This window comes from Cyprinodon variegatus, unplaced genomic scaffold (genome assembly GCF_000732505.1).
Source record: "Cyprinodon variegatus isolate N-32 unplaced genomic scaffold, C_variegatus-1.0 Scaffold662, whole genome shotgun sequence".
Lineage (NCBI taxonomy): Eukaryota > Metazoa > Chordata > Actinopteri > Cyprinodontiformes > Cyprinodontidae > Cyprinodon > Cyprinodon variegatus.
The window spans coordinates 14,789-37,516 of NW_015151115.1; the positions used below are offsets into that span (position 1 = coordinate 14,789).

The window sequence follows — 22,728 nt, forward strand, 5'->3', positions numbered from 1 at the left end:
TATATACGCATATATATATACGCATATATATATACGCATATATATATATATATATATATATATATATATACATATATATATATATATATATATACGCATATATATAGGCATATATATATATACATATATATATACACATATATACATATATATACACATATATACATACACATATATACATATATATACACATATATACATGTATATATACATATATATATACATATATGTACACATATATACACATATATACAGTACAAATTTATTACTTAACAATTTAACTGTTCAAACTAATGGAAAAAGTATCATTTTTATTAAGTGTTCTGTTTCTAATATATGTTTGGCAAGTTTTATGAAGATTTTATTTTCTACCTTTAATGGCATTTGTGTCAGACATTAATAAAAGAACATACAGCCATATTTTCAGTTCCAATGTTTCAAACATGTGCAAAAATCCCCCAAATAAAATTATCTTTTATTGCTTTAAGAGTATATAAAAAAGGTGACCTTTTTTTTTTGTTCCAGCTTTTTTATTGTCATTACACTGTCACAAGTACAGAGTAACCTAATGAAGTCTCTGCAGTTCACTCATCCCCTTGGGGAGCAGTGGGCTGCCATCGTGGAGCTTCTGGGGAGCAGTGTGGGTTCAGCAGCAGTGTGGGTCTTGCTCAGCGACCCAGAGTGGCAGTCTGTGGGACTGGGGCTCGAGCTCAGCACCTCTGGATTCCAAGCTCTATGCCCTAACCAATAGGCCGCCGCTCTGATCAAAGAACCACTCATTGTGTTATTTACTTGAAGCCCTTAGCTAATTTATAAAGGCCAACACCTATCCACCTGCATTTCTAAAATAATTAAGTCATCATAAAAAAGCTAACATTTGTCAAACATTTTAAGAAAAAACTCATATTCTATTAAATGTGCAATAACATTTTTTACCTTGATGACAGTCAATTTCACAAAACTGAATCCCAAAATTAATTGACTCAGAACACTACAATACAAAAAAAAAAAATGCATATATGAAGAAAAAATAAAGACCTTCTTTTGCATGAACTACTGCATCAATGCCCCATGTTATGGAGGTGATCAGCCTAAGGAAACCCAGGTTGCTGTACCTTGAGATCATTCTGAATCCTCTATTGGGTTTGGGTCAGGCCAGGTTGCTGGTCAGTCAAGCACAGTAACACCATGGTCATTGAACCAACTTTTGGTACCCTTGGCAGAGTGGGCCAGTGCCAAGTCTTACTGGAAAATGCAGTATCTCAATAAAGCTTGTGAGCCGAGGGAAGCGAGATGGGTTCTAATATGTCCTGGCATGCGGCTACGCTGACTTTGAATTCAATAATGTAACAGATAACATGTCAGCCCAACTCCTCAATGACTGTGGAAACCTCATCAAGCAACACTGATTCTGTGACTCTGCACTCCTTCTCCAGACTAGGACCTTGATTTGCCTATCTCCCACGGTCTATGGGCGCATGGCCAGGTGGACCCTGGACAGATCGCCAGTCTTTACAGGGCTAATCCAGATCCAGAAAGTAAAAAGTCTATACAGAGATTATTTCCAACAATGTCTATTTTTAGCTTCACATCATAGATTGGGGGCTAATCACCTGGTAGAGGCAACAGGAAAAATACAAACTAGGCGAGGTTTTACTTTCTGGACCTGGATTATCCACCTCTGCTTTTGTAAAGAAACACATTTATCTGTTTTTAGAGTATAAACAGGCCCCAGTTTTGGCACCTTTACCTTCAAAAATGTAATCTAATGCTAATTAAAATGTGACTTTAAAAAAACAGAACTTCATGATTTGGAAATTAATCATTGGACCCAAAAATCCCATCTGAAGAACAAACAAGAACAAAAAAGGAAACAAACCTGAAGTATTATTTTGAATCTACTGAGTAGATCTAAAAGTAGGTCAGAGGATAAAACGATCTATCCTTTGACCAGAATTTGACCCTGAGGAGAACTTCTGATAGTTGTCGAGACATTTTCGTTTTGAATCAGCAAAACGGGAACTTATCACCCAGAAAATCAAGCAGAACAATGACGCACATGTCAAGTTCTTCCTGCTGACACAGCATTTGTGGGGGAAAAAATTACCACATATAGCTGTTTAAGCTGATTTCAAAGGGAGCCAGCCACAAACTAAATCAATAAAAAATCACTTAAATACCTCCCTGTTGAAATAAAACAATATATGGTAACATCTGTCCTGATACTGTTTACTTAGTCCTTTAGGAGCTTGAAAAGACTAGTTGCACAGGGCATGACAGCAGACGTAAACCTTCAATTTGGTTCGACAGCTCTTGCTCACATTTCAGGGGCTAGTAAACTCATATCTTGAACCTCTTAACCAATGGCGTGACAACACAACAATAGACCCGTAAGCAACATTATCTGGGTGGGTCCCATATGAAGTAAAACACCCCATCCCCTACTAAGTACATAATTTTGGTATCCATCGTTGCTAACACATTGTACGTAACAGTTATGTTTTTAATCTATTCTCTGGATTACCAATAATTCCAAGTCGTATTGTAAAAAATAAAATACTCAAATACCTTGTTCTTTTAAGATCTTTATTGCAGTTTGAAAATATATGAGTGTAGTTTTTTTTTTACCAACCGTCTAATGAACTCTACACAGTTATTAACACAGTCATTTAAAGTACCACTGTCTGCTTTGCTGTTGGTGGTGTTTAAACGGCTCACCATCATGTTGAAATCTGCCATGTGTTGGGGTATAAATACGGCGCGTTCAGTCTACTCAGTATCAGGTGGGTTTAAGAGGAATTTTTTGCACCATTACTTTCTGCAAAGAGACGTCCTAGTCCACAATTGCGTAGAGGGCAAACCAGATGTCAGAGATGGGGCCCCTAAGCAACTGCAGTCTCTGATTACAGATAGTTACGCCATCGCTCTTAACATTTGATATTTTTTGCGGTTTCTCGCACTTGATCTTAGATTTTTCCTCTTTTTTTTCCACACCTCAGCTGAGGAAATATATTTCCTATTTACTCATTGCAAACATGTACAATATCACACCTCTCATCCAGTAGTTTTCTTATGGTAAAACTGAAAAACACCTAAGTTTACTATCAAACAATGCAAAACCAAAATATATAACAAGCAAACATGGCACAATCATTTATTTGAAGTCTTTTAATTAAAAAAGACCTGCTGGCGTAGAAATTCATAGTCATAGTGCGTCACAGGGCCCATTTAACGTGTACTACTGTATGACTGTTTACAGCACTCATTAAAAAAACAAAAAAGAGTCAGCAAACAGCTAATTAAATAACAAGAAAGACCAGTAGTTTGAGCCATAAACACATCAACAACCTTTAGCTTACAAATTCCGCAGCTATTAGAAGATGCCTCAGGGAAACATCTTTTCTCTCTAGGTGAAAGTTCAACGGCAGACTGTAATGAAAAGTAGGACGACAGGAGGAGGAGGAGGAGAAACATGGAGATGCAGATGCTTTAGGAGTGGAGGAAACTGGGTAAAAGGTCAGTATGATGGAAGAGAAAGGATGGCGTATCAGCCTCTGGATTGTAAATACCAGCTGCTATTGAGTTCCTCGTGACATCAGTGTAGCACACACGAGCCGTGCACGAGCACAACCTTTCACCCACTTTGCTGCACGGCCAAGAAGTGTGACGTGAAAATAAGATGTTGCGGAAAAAACCTGAAGTACAGTTTAAAATAAGGACTGATTTAAAAAAACAAACCTCCATTGTTGGAGGGGAGAACAGGACAAAAAAAATACACAAATTCTGCTGAAGATTTGCCTTATTTTATTGCTTGAGGTGAAGATAAGGATTCCTCATATCTTTCCAACGATGTGATAAAGTGATAAAGATGTTTTATGACTTTCTAATGAAGGATTAAAAACCAGATTTGAACAGAAAAGATCTTAGATGATAACCTGAACTAAAGCAACAGTATTCAATGTCTTTGAGATCATTTTATCCTGTTATTCTTATTAATAAGGTCACTTTTTTACTTCATTTTTACTTTTTTTTTTTTTTTTTTTTTACTAATTCAATGTTAAAAGGATACAATGAACGACATGAATGAATACAACATGATATTGTCGATGTTTATATAAAAATGACATAAATGTCACATCTTCCCAAAAAGGTCTCCAATCTTCCCGATTCCCATCAGAAAAAGAGGTTGGCTTAAAAAGGTAATACGGCTAGTGTTTCATTGAAAAAAGGTCATGTACTGTATAGGAAGCCATGTTTAAACCCCTAAAACAAAACAAAACAAAACAAAAAATAAGGATTGTGAGGTTGAGATTTCATGCAGTAATCTAAGGTTTTATTTAAATGTAACTAGTTTACACATAAATCCCCATCATACAGTTATTGGATCTAAAGTTGTCTAAAAAATGTAATTACTCTGAAATAAAGTCAGGAGGGACTGAGTCCTCTGTTTTTAAGGATGTCTAAATTAGAGGTTGTAGTGCAGGAAATCATCTTCATGTGTTCAGGAAGCCAGGAAGTGGGAGTTTTTTTGTTTTTTTTAGTAGTGGCCTTTAGCTTCTCTGGTGTCTCTAATCTCCCTCTTCATGATAGTCCCATGAGTGTTTTGTATGTTTCAGGTCAGGGTGGTTTGCTGGCCAATCAAACAGTGATACAATGGTCATTAAAGCAGGTTGCTGCTTTTTTGTGGAGAGGGAAGCTTTGTAGAATCTATTCTGGTAGACATCTTTTCTGACTTTAATCTTCATAACACACACTGGATCCTAAATGTCTAAAGCAGATGATATGCTTCCAAAATCATATAACCCAGGACTTCCAGTAATGTGCATTCTTTTCCTCTTCACTCTTTGTCCAGAATCTGAGACCATGATATCCCTCCAAAAGGGATTAAAAAAAAAGCTTTTTTTCTAATTACTTTAACCATGTCCCGCTCTTTCCCTTCTTTGCTAAGGTAAGACTCCTCTGCGTTTTTCATTTGAAGGCGGCTTAACACAAAATATGAAGTTTCATATTTACAGCCAGTGTGGAAGCTTTTGACTCCACCACATCCAACCATTATGATCGTCCCCCATAATATTGTGTATTTCTTTGCAAACATCTAAATCCAGCAACTTTATTGAACCCTTCTGCACTTTTTTCTCCAAGCATGTTTTTTCATCCATGACTCTGTGCTGGACATTAGTAGACTCTGCAGTTTTACCTATAATATCACTTCAAGATAGCATTTATATATTCAAATATTTCTGTAATATTCTATTTTATTAAAGGAGCCATAAAATTTCATTTAAAAAAAAGTCTACTGAAAATGGTTTAAATGAAAGCTGTGAATCAAACTGGGTGTAATTTAACTATAAAACAGATAATTTCTACTTAATCTAATTTCTATAGGATGCTGATATTTATGCATTTATATTTTAAATATAAAACAGGTTTCCATCACATTACTAACCAATTTTTAGCAGCCCCTCCACCATTTTCTTTTCTTTCCAAATATATCATATAATCCTGCCGGTTTGGGGTTTTCCTCTCATGGTTTCCTCTTTAAGCTCTTTGGTGTTTTCTCTATGAGGATCATTCCTACAGAACCATCAGAGGTTCAGAATCTCGACAGCAGTTAAAAATACTCTGACCCATCAGCAGCCCCTCTGTGCTTGCATTTCTCTGGTTAGGGGGTCTCTTTGTGCCATTCCGGCCCCACAGCTGTGCACGCCAGATTCCAAACACGGTCCAAGGGTATTTTCTGCTGGAGGGGCTGATGCAACATACCAGCCACGTAACAGCAGCCCGACCTTTCACACACTAACCATAGGGTTTCTGTTAAACTCCAAACCTCCACAGGGCTTACTCTCTCGTTGTGGAAATACATGCAGGCCCATGTGCATGCGAGAACAGGCTGTGTTGTTGTAATCCGTACAGGCCTCCCGTCATAAATCACAGACATTCCAGGAAAGTTTCAGGATGTTTAAAATAACATCAAACTGACTATAGTGAGGTGTTTGGTTTTTGAATAAAAAGATTATTATATTTTATCAGACAGCCAGTGTCACCAGGAGCTGATAATGTAGCAGTTTATCTCCCTACTATAAACATAATCTTTAAAATTCAGACCTAAATAACGTAGCATCTACATTTGAACTTTGACACAGAAACTGAGCAGGATGTGAAGTTAGGATATTGCTTGCAAAACCAAATTTTAGAATATTTTGTTGATGTTATTGTCAGGGTTACATGCTAAAACAAATGTTTTAATCCAGCAAAGCTAATTTAAAGTTGGTAATAGGGGTAAAGGTTAGTTGGAACACAAGGATTGCAAATTAATCAAATTGATCTCTCAATCAGAGTTAGGGGTAGCCTTGGGAGACCATCCTGATCTTGCGAGCTTTCAAGGTTTCACTCACAGATCAGTCTGGATACTCTCCGTTAAAACAAAATGTGGAGCCGTTCACCAAACGAACATCCAATCAGCGTTGGCTTTGAGGCAGGTTGAGGTGTGACGCAATGAGAAGCGCGACAGTTCAGTCTAAAGAACATGGCGGTTTCAGCCGATGAAACTAGCGTCAGCATGGCTATCGAGCAAGTTTTATCGGAATTACAGAGTATTTCTTCACTGAAAGAAGAGGAAAAACACTGCTCTGGAGGCTTTTCTCAGAGGAAAAGATGTTTTTGCTCTTCTGGTATCAGCAAGAGTAGCCTGGCTCGTTGTTGTGTTTTCGTCGTCGCTCTGTTAGTACGTCATATGCTTCGTTGATCTGATTGGTTTATTTGGCCCGTCTATCACCAACATAGGCCAATCAGCTAACCAGTATTTTCGCCCCTTCCCAAAATTACTTCAACGGAAGGTTTCCAGATGGATATGCGGAGCAAATCCATCTGGCGGAGTCAGGTTAAGTTAGGGGATATTCTTTATAATTTCTTCTGTTTTTTTTTCCAGAACTACACTACGAGACATGAAAAGGTCAAATGTTCAAGTCAAATTGTTGTGAAATAGTTGTATAAGCTAATAATTTGACATCTGGTGATCTCTGTTTAACCACAGTACTTGCTTTACATCAGGCTTATAAATGGGTATGTAGGGGACAGATGTGAAATTACTGTTGTTAAAATATTGGCATTAAAATCCAAGTAGCATGTGAGAAATTGAGGAAAAAGAAAAAACTACTGCAACCTTCCCCACCCTCCCCTAATGGTTCAAATTTGCCCTGATTGAGACAAAAAAAACATGAGTAAAGTCTGCCTTATCGATCGGTCTGAACCAAAATGCAGATCATCCACATCTTCCGCCATCCTATTTACCACCCAAAACTCCAAAGGTTCTGAGGTTTTTGTCGCTACTTTGGTGTTTTACTACTCCAGGTTTCCCCATGTGACATTATCAAACTCTTTCATCTTTGCAGCCTCCTCCTTCTTCTACCCAAACGCTCTTCTCTTTGTCACATCCTGCTGTGCCAGGATTTGGTCCTGTGGTCCCTTTCAGCATCTGGGAGTGATCCATTCCAGAACCTGAACTCTGGCAGTTAATAGCGTTATAAACATTTAGAGAGGATGCATGATTTTTGTGTGTCCACTGACTCCTAAACACAAACTGTTTCTCTAATGTTTTACATTTACACACGTTTTCCTCTATTCACGTAGGTGTAAAGAGATATACAGTCCAATAATAATTAGTAGGAATATGTGTTCAATTTTTGATCAATGTTTGCAGTAATATCCCCAGGAGAAAACTGAAATCCCTCCCAAACATGCTTCCTCCTACATCTTTTTTTTTATTTTATTTATTTATTTTTTTGTGACGACTGTGTTGCTTTTGGATTTTATTATTTTTTAAGTGAAAAAAGTTGGAATTAAAATAGCCTAACAAACCCTGAAAAGTCCATATGGCGAGCAGGAAACCTTTAAAAACAGAATCCTGTCATCGTGAGGAAATGAGTAACTCAGTGTTTTAACAGAGATGTGGTCCATTGTTTACAAGGAGCAGCGCACGTCCAGCATGTGCCTGTCCTGGCCCTGAGATTAGCTCTCTGAGTCAGATCCAGTCTACAAAACACAATGCTGCTGCCACTGAGAAAAGGGAAGCATCAATGAACAGATCTGAGATGTTCTTTACCATAATAATGCTATTCTAGGTTTTTCTTTACTGAAATTAAATATTTTAGATAATTCAGATACATGTAATTTAAAGGTAAGAAGAGTAAATATGCAGGGAAGTTTCTATACTTTAATCGATCTGGGAAAACCAAAACCACTGTGGCTATCTGTGAATAGAAAAAAAGAAATAACAATTTCTGTTCTTATGCTATTAAAAGAAGCTGTTGTGACCGTAAGTTTAATTAAAAAAACATACAGAACCCAGACATCACAGAAATAGAGCCATTGGCTAAAGTAGAGTAAAAGATATTCCATCCATTTTTTCCTGCTTAGTCCTTGTCAGGGTTTCGGTGTGGCTGTTTATGGACAAGAGGTGGGGTACACCCTGGACAGGTCGCCAGTCCATCGCATGGCAACACAGAGACACACAAAGATACAAAACCATGCAAAAACACACACTGACTCCTAAGGACAGTTAGCCAGTAGTTTTGGACTGTGGGAGGAAGCTGGAGTACCCAGAGAGAACCCACGCATGAACAGGGAGTAGACGCATACTCCATGCAGAAAGACGCCAGGCTAGGAATAGAACCGAGAACCTTCTTGCTGCAAGGCAACAGTGCTACCCACTGCTCCACTGTGCAGGGCTTCTTTGTTGCTGCTGTACCTGAAATATAAAATGAATTGGAGTTAATTTTTCACATAGAGCTGGAAAGCAATGAAAAAATAAATCTGTATAATTTACTATTATAAAGAATAACAATATTTTGGGTCCGAGAAATACTTCATCACAATATTGATGAAAACAAGAGAAGGAGTTAAATATCCTGTGATTTAGCTCATGGTTAAAAAAGAAAAAAAAAAAAAACAATGTCCACGTTTGATGTAATGATTTTCAGGCTCTGCAGCTCTAGAAGGAAGCAGCTGTACTGTAACTGAGCTGAGGTTCCTCATAATTGCAGACGAACATTGTGTTCTGACACAGCTGGGATTGGAAAAGTGACTCCTGACGCTGAGTTTCTGTTGAACACATTTGGAGCCCTGCCTAGCATTGGCTGAGGGCAGCAGGTTCGAGGAGGTACGTGCAGAGCTGCAGCAGTCAGCACGCAGCAGTACGTGCACTGAAACAACAGCAGGAGCTGCAATGTTCCAAAAGTGAAAACAAAAACTTTCTACCCCCTGCAAACTGGTAACTGACATTAGGTGTTAGCATGTCGAAACAAGTAAAGAGGTGTCTACCCTTCACGTTGCAATTGCTTTTATCTGATTACTTCTTTTTACTACTGTCCAGTGTTTAACTCAGAAGTCTCTTTTTTCTACTTCTTCTTCATCAGTAGTTGTTCAGGAAGGCTTTCCTTCAACTCCAGCTGAACTTCACTGACTTTCTGTTTAGTAACTTAATACCAAATGTTTTTTTGTCTATGGGGTTTGGTAACCGATGTAACCCTTGGTATTTATTTTCTAAAGGAAGCTTTTTAGGCTTTAAGCTTCTCCACTTTTCTTAGTTTTAAATAACTAACTTAATACCCAGCCTCAAAGGCCAGAAATGTAAAATATGATGCATAGATAAAGCAAATCATATCTTTTAACGCAGGTAGGAAATCTAAAACGTTCTTTAGGAGGGAAAAAAAAGGGGCTTTGTAGCCAAACCTTTTGTGGGAATGGAGAAGTGGTTGCTTATTAAACACAAAGAAAATGAAAGGAGATAACAATCTTGTAACAAAGATCAGCTGTGCAAGAAACAGAAAAAATCTTCTTACAAACAAAAACACTATTGGAACCACATTTTGCTAAATGATTCTGATATGATTAGACTCTTGAATTTAAGGGGGAGATCATCCTAAAACTTAGGAATGCAGTTTATGACATTATTAGAAAAAAACACCTTAAGCAGGCAGTAAACAGCCAGACCATCAGATCGCCGCATTTGTTGTTTTCAAGCATGAAGTTTAACAGGTAAGAAGATTGCTTACACCACTGTTCTTGCTGTAAATTCATTCTGTCAGTTAAAATAATCAGTTCGGTTCCCAATGCATGTTTACATGCCTTAGCCCGATGAATAAAATTAATAAAACTATTTAAGAAAAAGAGCTAAAACTTTATTCTCAATATAGTAGTAATTTGCTGCTGGTATTTGTGTTCTTACACCAGTTTTTATCACAGCCATGGGGAAAAGTCTGTTTTAGTCATGACAAACAAAACACCTGTGTATAACATTTTGCCAGCTATATTGGGGGAGCTGTAGGGTATTTAGACCACATGATCAAAAGAAAGAAGCTGATTGGATGGAGTCAAATGAGACTTGGACATTACCTGTACGGCTTGCTCAGAAAACGAGGGTTAGGCTGGAGACAAAGCTGTTGGACAGAACCTGTTGAAACAAAAAAAACATAAGGGTTTTCCCCCCTATTTTGGTTAAATTCAGACAGACTGGCCCCAACACAGAATACTTTTAAATCCATTAAGGTTCCGGTTGGTTAGATCTCCAAGGCAACAACCTCAATCAGCATTTTTTCTAACTTTTTTCCTTCCAATTGCCACATAAATCAATAAACTGGAGACTTCTTTGACAGTTTTTGGCATCAGTCCTTAACACAACATCCAAATAAGAATAAGTTTGTAATTCTAGACCTAATTACCACTCTTCCATAAGTTAGGGCTTTTATTTTGGAAGCCATGTGCTGACGTTTTTGTTTTGCATGTCTGGATTATGGTCTTAGCAATAAAAATAACCACCTTAATCCCTGAGCAAGATGGGGGGGGGGAAAGAAGAAAGTCAAATAAGTTATGTTAGAAATAGTGCATTAAACTGAAATTTGGCAAATAAAAAGCCAGAAAAACTGTCGGATATTTGAAAAAAAATCAAGGTTGAAAAAGTATTGACTAAAATGACTGGAGAATAAAAGAAACTCCAGGATTGTTTAAGGAAGAAAGGGGGAAGGGAATATTTTCAGCTTTCTTATTAAAAGTAAAGTGATCGTGTGACTGTTGATATCTGTAAAGTGTGTGTTTGGTCACAAATCAAAAACAATAGCAGAGAAACTTGTTTCTCGTCATAACAACACGTTGTTTTTGTGTTACTTCAACTTTGACCTCAATGAACTCATCTATGTTGACTCCATGCTTTGCTTCCACAGACTATTTTTCTCTAAAATATCTCATCTCCAGGATGGAGTTTTAGTTACCATATCCAGTAAAATGTCACCTCTGTTGGGGTTCTTGGATTTTTCTACATTTTACTTGGACAAAGCTCCTTCCTCTGTACCCAGATCAATTTCTAGAGAACAATTTACAAGTGGAAAATATAAGTATTAAAAATGTTGTTGGGACATAAGCCTAAATGATACATTTTTACATAAATATCAGCTTTTACACAAACAGTAAAGTGAAATGCAGAGAAGCGTTTTAAAGATGATTGGAAACTAAAACTATTTACCTGATCAGGTTATGTTGGATAACCTTTGTAAAGTGAACATTCAATCACATAGGAATATTCCAGTAACAACTTGTCAAAAACACGAAGTCTGCATGCCTTTGTGATTCTGTTAGTCAGGAAAAACACATGCAGAAGGCATGGCTGGGAGTGTGGGTGTATAATTGTAGGATTTGGCTGTCAGGAACCAGTGAGTAAAAAGGCCTGAGGGTTGAACTTTCCCCTACTTCTCACACCGACTCCAAATGCACGCTTCTTCCTTCGTTCAATCGTTCAGTCTGCTTTCTCCCTACGAGATAAACTGCAATCCTCAGCTGTAAAGTGTTTTGACTCAAGAGGTCATTAATCAATGGATGCTATCTGTCTGCAGTCTTTTATGGATGTTAAAGTGAGTTTATCGGGGGGGGTTGAGTGCATGTTGCTGATGGCTGCATACGTTGATTAGGCTGAGACAGATAAATGAAATCTCTTAAGATTTGAGTTAAGGAGGAATTGCTGTAATTTCTCAAAGGCTGCTCATGTTCTTAAATTACAAGAGACTTATCTGGAATTTGTCTCTTTTTTTAATGTAGGATATTAATGTAATGAGGTTTCTCGTTTCTGCCTCTCTCTGAACTTTGAACAAGTTAAAATAGCATAAAAGAAATAACGTAATAAAAATAAATATTTGAAGATTAGAGCTTATCATAGATCTGATCAACCAGTAACTCAGTTGTTTCATTGCATCATAGCTGAGCTCCTCACTATGAAGGGCTTTCCCCGCCTCGGGACCTCCCTCCTCCTCCTCCTCCATCTTGGAGCAACCAATCAAGCAATCCCTCGACTTCAGCTCAGAGCTATAAAAGCGTGTGTATGCCATTCAGCAGCACACAACTGAAGAGGATCGAGAAAAAAAAAGCGCTGAATTTAAAACAATACAAAGACAACAAAGATGAAGATGCCCAAACTTATCGTCCTTCTGCTGACCATCCTGGTGCAAGCAGGATCCGGCTTCCCTACAGACAGGAACCGCCGGGAGAAGCATGCATCCTGGGACGACGTAAACGTGGTGGCCCATGGCCTCCTGCAGCTCGGCCAGGGCCTGAAGGAGCACGTGGACAAGACCAAGGCTCAGATGAGAGACATGAACAGCAGGCTGAAGGCCTTCAATGGCACCGTGGCCGAACTGGAGAGAAAGCAGGAGGAGCAGGGAGAAGCTTTGATTACCCAGAGCAAAGAGGGACAGGGGATGCAAAGGCTGCTGGTCGAACTGGGAGAAGGGGTGAAGGTGGAGGTGGGGGAGGTGAAGAGGCAGACAGAGGACTTAACATCCAGGATAGACAGACTGGAGGAGGTGCTGACAAAGCCAATGGTGGACAGCAATGACAGCGACCATGAGAGGGTTTCATTCATCCAGGTGAGTTCATGTCTAAATGCAAAGAATATGAGCTTTTACTACAAATCATCTGTGGATGAGCATCTGTAGCTGGGACTGAACACGATCTAAACATCCCCTTCCCCTCATCTCCAGAGGCTGATGATTGCTCAGAACAGGCGTATCGATCAGCTGGTGGAGAAAATCTCACAACAGCAAGACAAACTGGAGAAACAGAGTCTCCACCTGCAAGTCCTGCAGAACAAGGTGAGACATCTAAAAAATAACTAAAGATATTACAAGTTTGTAACCTTAGACAAATGTAAGGTTTCTAATCTGTTGTCACATTTTTTTAAAGGTTGCCAATAAGAGAATGAAATCCCACAGACGCAGAGATGAAGAGATGGCACTGAGAGGCGAGGCAGAGAACAACCAAGCTGAAGCAGGTAACATTTCTACTGTTTTTAGCCCATTTCAAAAAACAATTTAGGTAAACCTCACTTGTTCTACAATAATAACTGGAAAAAACATCCACAAAGATTTAAAATGCATTCATCTGTAGACATTTCGTAAGTCAGTTGTTAGAACAAGCACAAAAGCTATTAACAGAATGCAGAGTCTAGAAGTGTCCACCTTTGCACTTTGTCATCAACTATGCCAGCCATCATAACTTACAGTGCAAAGATCAGAGAAAACCAGGGCAGCAGCATTTTAAACAAAACAATATGACTCATCTTATGTTTTTATTATTTGCAGGGTTGGCCAGAGATTGTCAGGATCTATTTGCACGAGGACAACGAGCCAGTGGTATCTACACAATCCAGCCTGAGAACTCAAAACCCTTCAGTGTTCTCTGTGAAATGACTCCAGGTGAGCTGGTTTACTTCATTTCTGAATCCAGTTTGTCTTAGAAGACATTAACACATGGGAACAAGTCAAACTGAAGGGTTTTCCTGCTCTCTGCAGCTGGCGGATGGACTGTCATCCAGAAACGCCAGGATGGATCACAAAACTTCAACCAGCTTTGGGAGAGCTACAGAAAAGGCTTTGGCAACTTGAATGGTGAGTTTGAAGCTTCCTTTAAAAAAGTAAGAAGTTACTTTATTGAATTTTCCCAACATTCAAAACTAATTTTTCCTCTTTTATCTCTCAGGAGAGTTCTGGCTCGGTTTGGCCAATATCCATTCTCTTTCGAAGCAAGGCCGCTACGTCCTGCAGGTGGAGCTCTCCAACGAGGCGGGACAGCAGCAGGTGGCTCGTTACCAATTCCAGCTTGACGGAGAGGAGAAGATGTTTGCCTTGCACCTTGTGCAGGACCCTTCGCCTGAGACTCAGCAGAGAATCGTGTCCACTGGGGAATCAGGCCTTCCCTTCTCTACAGCTGACAAAGATAACGACCTGGCTGCAGAGATCAACTGCGCCAAGAAGCTTTCAGGTACAGAAACACGTCTGGAAAGCCCTGACAAACATTCACCGAATCTATTCACAAACTGGAACTAAACTGTTTTGGATTTGTGTTTTTGCAGGCGGTTGGTGGTTTAGCAGCTGTGGAGAATCGAATCTGAATGGAAAGTATCCCAGACGCCACTGGAAGCAGGAGCCCAGGAGACAGGCCATGTTTGGGACGCTCACGCAGGGACACAGCGGCCCCCTCAGGACCACTCTTCTGAAGATTGCTCCACTTTCAATGACACAATAAGAGCTGGAGCAGCACTGAAACCCAGATAACTTCTGGGAGTTTAACTACTGACAGACTGGAAATAAGCTGCAAAACGCACAACTGATGTCTCCCGATGCACGCACGGGTCATCTGATATTTCTATGCAATGCATACAAGAAAATGAAGTCTCAGCGGAAATGTTTGGTCATGTTGGCTGGGACCTTATTCCCCTTTGTGAGGGCTTTCTTACCATGTTTTATATTTCCTTTAATTACTCACTTATTTAATATATTTTTTTATCTTAAATATTTGATTGAACTATGTTGTTTTTTTATTTGAATAAATAAAACTGAACCTGTTAAATTGAAAATAAAAGCTGGCAGTTATTTTCCATTTCCACGACTGAAAGTAAAAATATAGCATTAAGCTATATTTCAACTTTTTTGGAACAGCATTAAGCAACTTTTCATTGCTTTTTTTTTAATTCAAAGGATATTGGAAGGTTTAAACTCTTTAAATATAAAACTGGTTCTAGTTAAATTTTCTAACAAAACAGAGGAAAATAGAAAGAGATGCTCCCAAATAAAAAAACGAAGAAAAAAAAAAGACGCTTCTGATTCTCAAAAAACTTTCACGTCTTACACTGTCTGGAAGAAACTTGCTTTATTTGACCCAGAGGTTTGGATTTTATGAATAAATTATTATGCATAAGAATGGAGAACCCATTGCAAAAGACAGTGAATAGATGTATGCAGTAACATTGTGCCGAAGGTGCAATTTGAAAGCTCTTTAACATGAAATAAAAAAACTACAAGAGTTTGGGGGGGAAAAAATTGTTCACTTCAGTTTATTTCTTCAATAACTGAGAGTACATTTATAACCATGTAGTTCAGTAGATGATAACAAGGCGTAAGACTCAAACTGATGTCGAGTCTTCTGACTGATTCCCTGATTTATTGAAATGTGAGCAGGTGCTCAAACTCTTACAAGGCACCACATTCGTCTCAAACATCATCTTTTAGGTCAGTTTCTTGGCACAAAGGTAAATATAATGTACTGTGCAAAAAGTCCTCAGCAGCAGAAAGGAAAAAAAAAAAAACTCTTCAAGAGGTTAAAGCCAGCGATCAGGTCCCAGATAACTTCCACCATTTCTAAAAGATTTCTTTAAATAATAGGACCCATTAAAAGGTGGAACTAATTTATTTTCTGGAATAACTGCATAAAAAATATCCTGTGACAGGTAGCACATGAGAGACAAATATCAAGGCAAAACACAGCAAAGTCAGCAACCAGGGGAGGGGAGGGGGTTTAAGAGCCGTTTGCCTGCTTTAAAAGAGCTTCATGTTTGGTGAATTTACATCACTTTATATTCAAAGACAGAACAGCAAGTTCCATGTTGAATTACAGAAACAAGCTGCTAAAATAAATGGCACCAAACAAAAAACACAAATCTATTTCAAAACAGTGTAAAACTGGTCCATCTATATATGTATATATCTTTTTTTTTGTATGGTACACAAAGCAGCATTTTAAACATCAAAATGTACTCCTGTTCTTAAATTTCTGCCCTAAGCAAAAGCTTTGTGCAATTTTCGGGGTGAACAGCGACCTCTGCTGGTGTCAGAGCTTAATACAACTGTTCAACATCTAGTTTGTTCTAAATCCAACATGAAAGGCAACCAAAGGTATGAACAGAGTCTCGTATTCATCCTAAACAGCCGATTCTGCAGCAGAATTTCGATGATAAAAATGCTGCTGCGACTTTAAGAACGGTGAATGATTCTTGAGGTGCGATGAGGTTCGGTGTAGATTTCATTCAGCTGATCATAAAATCAAGTAAAGAGGTGAAGCAGGTTTGGATAAATGCTGAAAAGTGAGGAGTGAGAGGAGGATAGGAGGTGAAGGTCAGCCAGGGTTGGAAAGACTTATCAGAGGTTCTGCTGGAGGAAGTGCAGCAGACTAATCTCATAATGCTCCCCGGACTCTGGACACCGGATGCTGTGCCGTTCGTTGGGATAAATCTGGAGAAACAGGGGAAAATAGATGCTTTTGTTTGTCTTATTTTATTCAACAGAAATGTACTTCAACGACACCATTTAAAAAAAAAGATTCACTTTATTAAGAAGAATTGGAAATGTATAATCCTACTTGGACAACAAACCTTTAACCTTTTCATAACATGAGCACTCGCCCCAAGATGGTTTTTAGACCTGTAACATATTCTCTGGGGTCTTGCCTTTATTTTGATACCAAAACAATTAAAATAAACTCTGTAGTTCTTGAGATATATTCAATTCATTTTGGGCATGTTATTTTCAAGCATATTTCTTGAAAACAGGCCTAGTGTCAAGAGGTATATTGTTCCCAAACTGACAGATCAACTAAACTCAAATCAGCAAAGAGTCTGCTCATTTTTTAAAAACATTTATAAGTATAAATTTGCAAGTGTGCAACAAATGTAAAGCATTCGACATCAAGCTTTCAATACAAAACCTGCCTAAATTGATCTGGATGGATAGAAGAACCAAGATTTAGAAATAGTAGAATGGATGAAGTAAATGCCAGCGCAGTTTTGTTTGCTGTTGTCAGCTTGGGAAACAGCATTACTAGCAGGGACAGGAGCAGAATAGACAAGTTCATTAGGGGGTGTGTGGCAGTGATGGGAGGGAGGTGGTCCCTATGGAAGAACTGGTGGAGAAAAGGACTAGGTCAATGGTTAAGTCCATAAGGGCCGATGGGAGCCGTCCATTGAACAGCACTATGGTGGCTCAGGAAAGCAGCCACAGTTCCACAGTGATCTCTGTGAGAAGCAGTACGAAGAGATCCAGAAGATCTTTTGTCCCGACCGACATTAGACAATTTAATGCCTCTTGAAAGACTGAGTTTTGCTATTATTCTTATTATTATTATTATTATTATTATATTTTTAATCTAATTTTGAGGGCAGTTTTTTTTTTTATCCCTATTTTATATGTTTTTTTTATCTTTGTTATCGGGCCATTTTTCCAATTCCACCATCACGATGAGGACCAGTTGTTGTAAAGTGAGGACATTTTGATGGTCCCCACAAGGTATTTTTCTAATGGTTAGATTTAGGGCTAAGGTGTCAACACATGGTCGTCACTACATATAGCAGAACAAACGTGTTTGTGTGTATGCATGTACGTATGTATCCATCTATGCCAGAGTGAACATGTAGATCTTTCATTCCGTAAAAGTTCAAAAAATATCCACTGGACTTGGTTTCCGAGATTTGAAGACGTTTCGCCACCTCTCCAGGAAGCTTTCTAATATGAATTGAGAAATTTGAATTGAGAAAGCTTCCTGGAGAGGTGGCGAAACGTCTTCAAATCTCGGAAACCAAGTCCAGTGGATATTTTTTGAACTTTTACGGAATGACTATGACCTGGATGACTTAGAATCTTCATCAGCATACGTAGATCTTTCCAATATGTTTCTTTTTAAAGCTGGCAATTTCCAGACTTTGTCTTCTGAAAGCATTTTTCCAGAGTTCTAACAAACATCAACTTACTTCAACCCATCAACCTACCTGAAGGCTGTACGGCTTTCCTGCTCTGATGAGCTGCGACACCAGGAAATTAGTGTGGAAAAAGTGCACATTCTCATCTAGGAATCCATGCAGGATCAGCAGTCGGTTTGGCCTGAATTATACAGAGAAAGCCAGTCATCACCTGGTGTTTTACTCATATTCAGACTTGTTGGCAGCAGTGGTTACCAGTAGTGGTTGAGCTCAGGTAAAATAAACACCAACTTTATCATATAAACCAATTGTCAAAAAAATGTAAAATGAAACATTTTTAATAAAAACAAATAAATTATTAGAAGTCTGTGTTAAAATATTTCTCTGTTGAAGGTGAGAAGCTAATGTACTCATAAAGGCTTAATCTAGGTCAGTGAGGTTTGGTCATGTTTATTTTCAGACGGCAGAAACAAGTAATTCATGATAATCATGAGTGTAAGATGTTGGCTCATTGAGGCTTAAAACATTAAAAGCTGTTATTTATATTAGGAGCTCTCACTCATTTGGAAGCTTGTCTACATGCAGGGCGACAGAGCAGGCTTCGTATCCCTTCAGGTTTTTGTCCGGCGTGTCCAGATATCGCTCTGTGTAGCCAGTGTCATAAGCCATCCACAGCGTCACTGGAGCTCCCGCAATGGCAACCTAATAAACACATAAAATAAACCTAAACATCATGTCAGAAATAGAAGCCTTAAACATATTTGATAGCAAAGACCTTTAGTGAAAATTAACTGAAAGATTTTCATTTTTCTGTAGTTTAATTAATCCCAGTAAAAACTGAAATAGTGTTTTTTTTTGTTTTTTTAAACCTTAAATATGTCTGGTCTGTGGATGAGGCCCATGAGGGACAGAAAGCCTCCGTACGACCAGCCGTGGATGGCAACGCGGCTCAGGTCCACAAACTTATACTTGTCAGCTATGTAGTGCAATCCCTCCACCTGGTCTTCAATTTCCACCTGACCCTGGATGGAAAACAACAGGCTTTACTCACTATTGCCAATGAAATCTTTTAGTTATTGTACATTAAGTCTGCATACATATTGAACAATAAGCTACATAAAAAACTGGAAAGATTTCTATTTTTTTAAATGATCTCCTACCATCTTGTCCTTTACAGCTCCTTCAAACTTGAGTCCTCGCTGGCAGGAGCCCCGTCCATCGATAACCAGCACTACGTAACCCAGAGAAGCTAGCGTGCTTAGCCGCAGGTACTTCACTCCTTTGTAGGAGTTATTCACTAACTGCACCTATAAAAACAAAGAAGGGTTAGCTTTCACAGCATACTGCAACTCATGTGCTTCCATTATTGGCCTGCAACCTCCGTTGACCACAGACCCATTAAAGTGTTGGTTCATAACCATCTGTTCAGGTGTGCTTTAGCTTCAGTTGAACACTGTAAAAGCACCTTTCGTTAATTTCTGAAGAAAATTGATATGACTTATTTTAGGTATCTTATTTTCCTGCTTTTAGACAGCTATGTCATCTAAACAAAGTCCATTTCTGTTTATAGAAGCACTTCTTGCTTTTTTTTTTTTTACCGAGAAATCTGTTTCTTTAAAATCATTTCATCATGTTTTAATTCAACTGTAACTTAGAATAGGAATTCTGTTTACACTTAAGGTTTAATCTTAGATATCCTCCAGCTCAGTTTGAGAAGAATAAAACCGTTTGAACCACATTTAGAGCAACATGTGGTGATGAAAGGGACAATATGAACTTAGGGTTTAATAGATTTAACTGTTAGTATATCGTTACATAGGTTTCAGTGAAGGAATTGAAATGGGTTTGGGCCAAAAGAGTTGAGACTTGGATGAGGGGGCATAAGCTGATACAAAGTTCTAAAAATACTGAAATACTGTTATAAATATAGGGAGGGCTCATTTCTTTTCATATTTCTTAACAACTGAGTTCAGGAAGCAAAGACAGAATAAAAGCATTCCAGATTATTTCACCTACTCTTCTAAAAGTTGATTCTAAAGAGCCGAAAAACAAGCAGAAACAAAACAAGATAAAAAGTTGTGGAATAAAAGCAGATTTGGTTGGATCTAACTTATTTTTCCCCTGTGCCCAAAAATATATCCATAGGCAACCACTTTATTAAAAAGGACTATTTGCTGTACGGATAGAAGTCTTTGGGAATTTGTAGATGACTCTAGAACAAAGAAGGCCTCTTTGTTCTATTGATTCTGGTGTTTATTTTAGAGTTGAAGCTCAAACCTGAGGACCTCCGTAGACAAAAACAACAGTTGGATGCTTCCTTCCGGGGACCAGGTTGTGAGGTTTGTACAACATGCCGTAGAGCTCGAAGCCCGATTTCCCTGTGAAGCTAAAGATTTCTGGTGGGGAAGTGTCAAAGAGGAAACCTTAAAAAAAAAAAAAAAAATACACACAGAAGCAGATAATTAAACTCATGTGGCTTAAAAAAAACATTTCCAAATATGTTCCTAAAGGATCTTTGAGGTAAATGATTAAAGCTGAACAGAGTCCAGTACCAGAAGACTCCATCATGCTGGCCCAGAACTCTGGTTCTTTGTGCAGCGGGTCGGATCCGACCAGCTTGTAGATGTGAACAGAGGGAGCAGTGTTTAAACTGCTATAATGGCTAATAAACATATCAAAGGTCTGTAAGGAGAAACAAGAGAGGGTTTATCAAGCACATCTCAGATGTTTACTGAAACAAAAAAGGTAGAATATCCAACAGTATAACAGAATGTAAACAGAAGAACGTTTATTTTATGTAGCTTAGAACAGTTTCCGCTCATTAGCCTTTATGTGCTGTAGAAATAGAATGAAGTTCTGAAACTGAGTTAAATAGAGATAACCCTTTAATTTCCATCAAATGAAACATAAAAAAAAGTAAAGCACCAGTTAAAATGTTAGCTAATGCAAACCCATATCACTTGAATGTAACTGAGGTGACGGCATACCTGGCTCACAGAGCAGCTGTGGGAGAATCCGGGTTTGGTGAGTCTGACGATTTCACCCGGATTCTGATAGCTCACCACATACAGGTGGTGCTCCAGTGGAGAGTCTTTGGTTCCCTGGAAGTAAACCAGCTTCGCCCGCTCGTCCACCCAAATCTGAGGGCTGCAAGAGCGCTGCACCCAAACCAGAGAACAAAATACCTGATGATCAATTCTGCTATTAACAGCTTATTTTCCCTTTAATCTAAGCACAATTTAGCAAAGAGGTCTGCAGGCTCAGTGTGATAAGAAACCAGTAAAAAATAATGGAAGAAAAGATATTAGATCAGAAAATGACCAGATAGTAAAAGGTAAAGACTCTTGTTTATATTTCACAGGTGAGACAGGAGTAACAGTTTGTACAAATATCTCTGCAATATCCATTACAGTTAAACAGCTAAGTGAAGATATTGCCTTGATTAATTGTCCATGTTTTATGTGTATACAGGTGGGGTGTCACCTTTGCTCCATGATTGGCCAGCACCTCCCACTCCCCACTGGTCAGCGTCACCTCTTCTTTGACTGGACATTTAAAATCAGCTGAGGGCAGAGGGGAAAAAGGACCAATGATATTGGGCTCAAACTACTAAAGAAGTTAAAATATGTATCCAACATGAACAAAACTTCCAGTTTTTAACAAGTTTCACATCATTTCATGATTAAAATGGAAGATTTTGCAGCCTATGACATCAGAGGGAGTTACCTTCAGAGTGAGTGTATCCTTTAGACCAGTTATAGCTGCCCCGCTTTAAAACCGATGTGATCTTATACAGGTGGCAGAAGCCTGTTTTAGACTCATTTACTGTGATGAAGGTGAACTCATCATCTGAGGTTTGGAGGAAAGGATGGAAGATGTCGTGTACCTGCATCGCAAAAGAACACTGACATTTGTACAGAGCTGGTAGAAAGTATTCACACCCTCACTTTTACTGTTATCCTTAAACACTTCAGTTCAAACTTACTTATTAAAATAAATCTTTGCTTAACTCATTTGATTCAGCCAGACTACAGGATTTTCAAACATGAACAGCCTATTTAAGGTCAACCAATAGCATGTAGGGTTGTCAAAAGTATCAAAACTCAAAAAAGTATTGATACTGAAATGTTGTATCCAGATACAATTCTCGTTTTTAAAAGTATCGATACAGTGCTACCACCAGTGGCACCTAAGCAGTCATTCATCTAAAGTGCACAATAGAGGACAATGCACTTTCAGGACACTGCGTGATTGAATAATTCTGTGCACTTTTCAGTTTCAGACTTTTTTTTTTGTAACAGGTGCAGCTGCTGAGAATTATTTTTGTTTCTTATCCGGTTTGGCTAGTGTCATTGTTATGTGTGCAAAACATAGCCAAGGAAGGAACACTTAATTTTAATTTTATACGTTTTTTTTTATCAAGCTTGCTTAATATTGTGCACAGCATACAACCTTTATTGTATTTATTTATTGTATTTTATTTATTAATGAAAATATTTCTGTAGAATTTTGGAGTCCTTGTTTTTATCCTTGTGGTATCGAAAATGGTATCGAGTATCGGATATATTCCTTAGTATCGGTATCGAGTTGAAAAGTTTAGTATCATGACAACCCTAATAGCATGATAACCAGATTCTTTACAGACTTTGACTATGCCCTGCTGGAGTATGTGTTGGAGTGATTTTGGTCCACTAGATGCTACAGGAAGTCCTCATAACTGT

At 38.4% G+C, this 22,728-nt stretch overlaps 2 protein-coding genes across 2 annotated transcripts in view; one reads left to right on the forward strand and one right to left on the reverse strand.

The window, feature by feature from the left end:
• Nucleotides 1-12,376: 12,376 nt before the first annotated feature.
• Nucleotides 12,377-14,896, forward strand: LOC107096973 (angiopoietin-related protein 4-like). The gene is made up of 7 exons (XM_015393908.1): nt 12,377-12,908; nt 13,023-13,133; nt 13,225-13,312; nt 13,623-13,736; nt 13,833-13,928; nt 14,020-14,301; nt 14,393-14,896. The coding sequence occupies exons 1-7, from the start codon at nt 12,444-12,446 to the stop codon at nt 14,563-14,565; spliced, it is 1,329 nt and encodes a 442-aa protein (XP_015249394.1). The 5' UTR covers nt 12,377-12,443; the 3' UTR covers nt 14,566-14,896.
• Nucleotides 14,897-15,214: 318 nt separating this feature from the next.
• Nucleotides 15,215-22,728, reverse strand: part of LOC107096984 (dipeptidyl peptidase 9-like) — a 19,444-nt gene continuing 11,930 nt past the window's right edge. The window contains exons 12-21 of the mRNA XM_015393923.1: nt 21,734-21,893; nt 21,491-21,570; nt 20,995-21,165; nt 20,560-20,689; nt 20,285-20,430; nt 19,168-19,314; nt 18,877-19,029; nt 18,567-18,709; nt 18,077-18,188; nt 15,215-16,547 (exon numbers count right to left, since the gene is read on the reverse strand). Of these exons, the coding sequence (XP_015249409.1) occupies nt 16,455-16,547; nt 18,077-18,188; nt 18,567-18,709; nt 18,877-19,029; nt 19,168-19,314; nt 20,285-20,430; nt 20,560-20,689; nt 20,995-21,165; nt 21,491-21,570; nt 21,734-21,893 (1,335 nt within the window). The 3' untranslated portion in view covers nt 15,215-16,454. The remainder of the gene's footprint in view (nt 16,548-18,076; nt 18,189-18,566; nt 18,710-18,876; nt 19,030-19,167; nt 19,315-20,284; nt 20,431-20,559; nt 20,690-20,994; nt 21,166-21,490; nt 21,571-21,733; nt 21,894-22,728) is intronic.

Coding starts and splice junctions, on each gene's coding strand:
- LOC107096973 (XM_015393908.1), top strand. CDS start 12,444: ATGAAGATGCCCAAACTTATCGTCCTTCTGCTGACCATCCTGGTGCAA. Junction 13,134..13,224: donor TGCAAGTCCTGCAGAACAAG/GTGAGACATCTA, acceptor ATTTTTTTAAAG/GTTGCCAATAAGAGAATGAA. Junction 13,313..13,622: donor GAACAACCAAGCTGAAGCAG/GTAACATTTCTA, acceptor TATTATTTGCAG/GGTTGGCCAGAGATTGTCAG.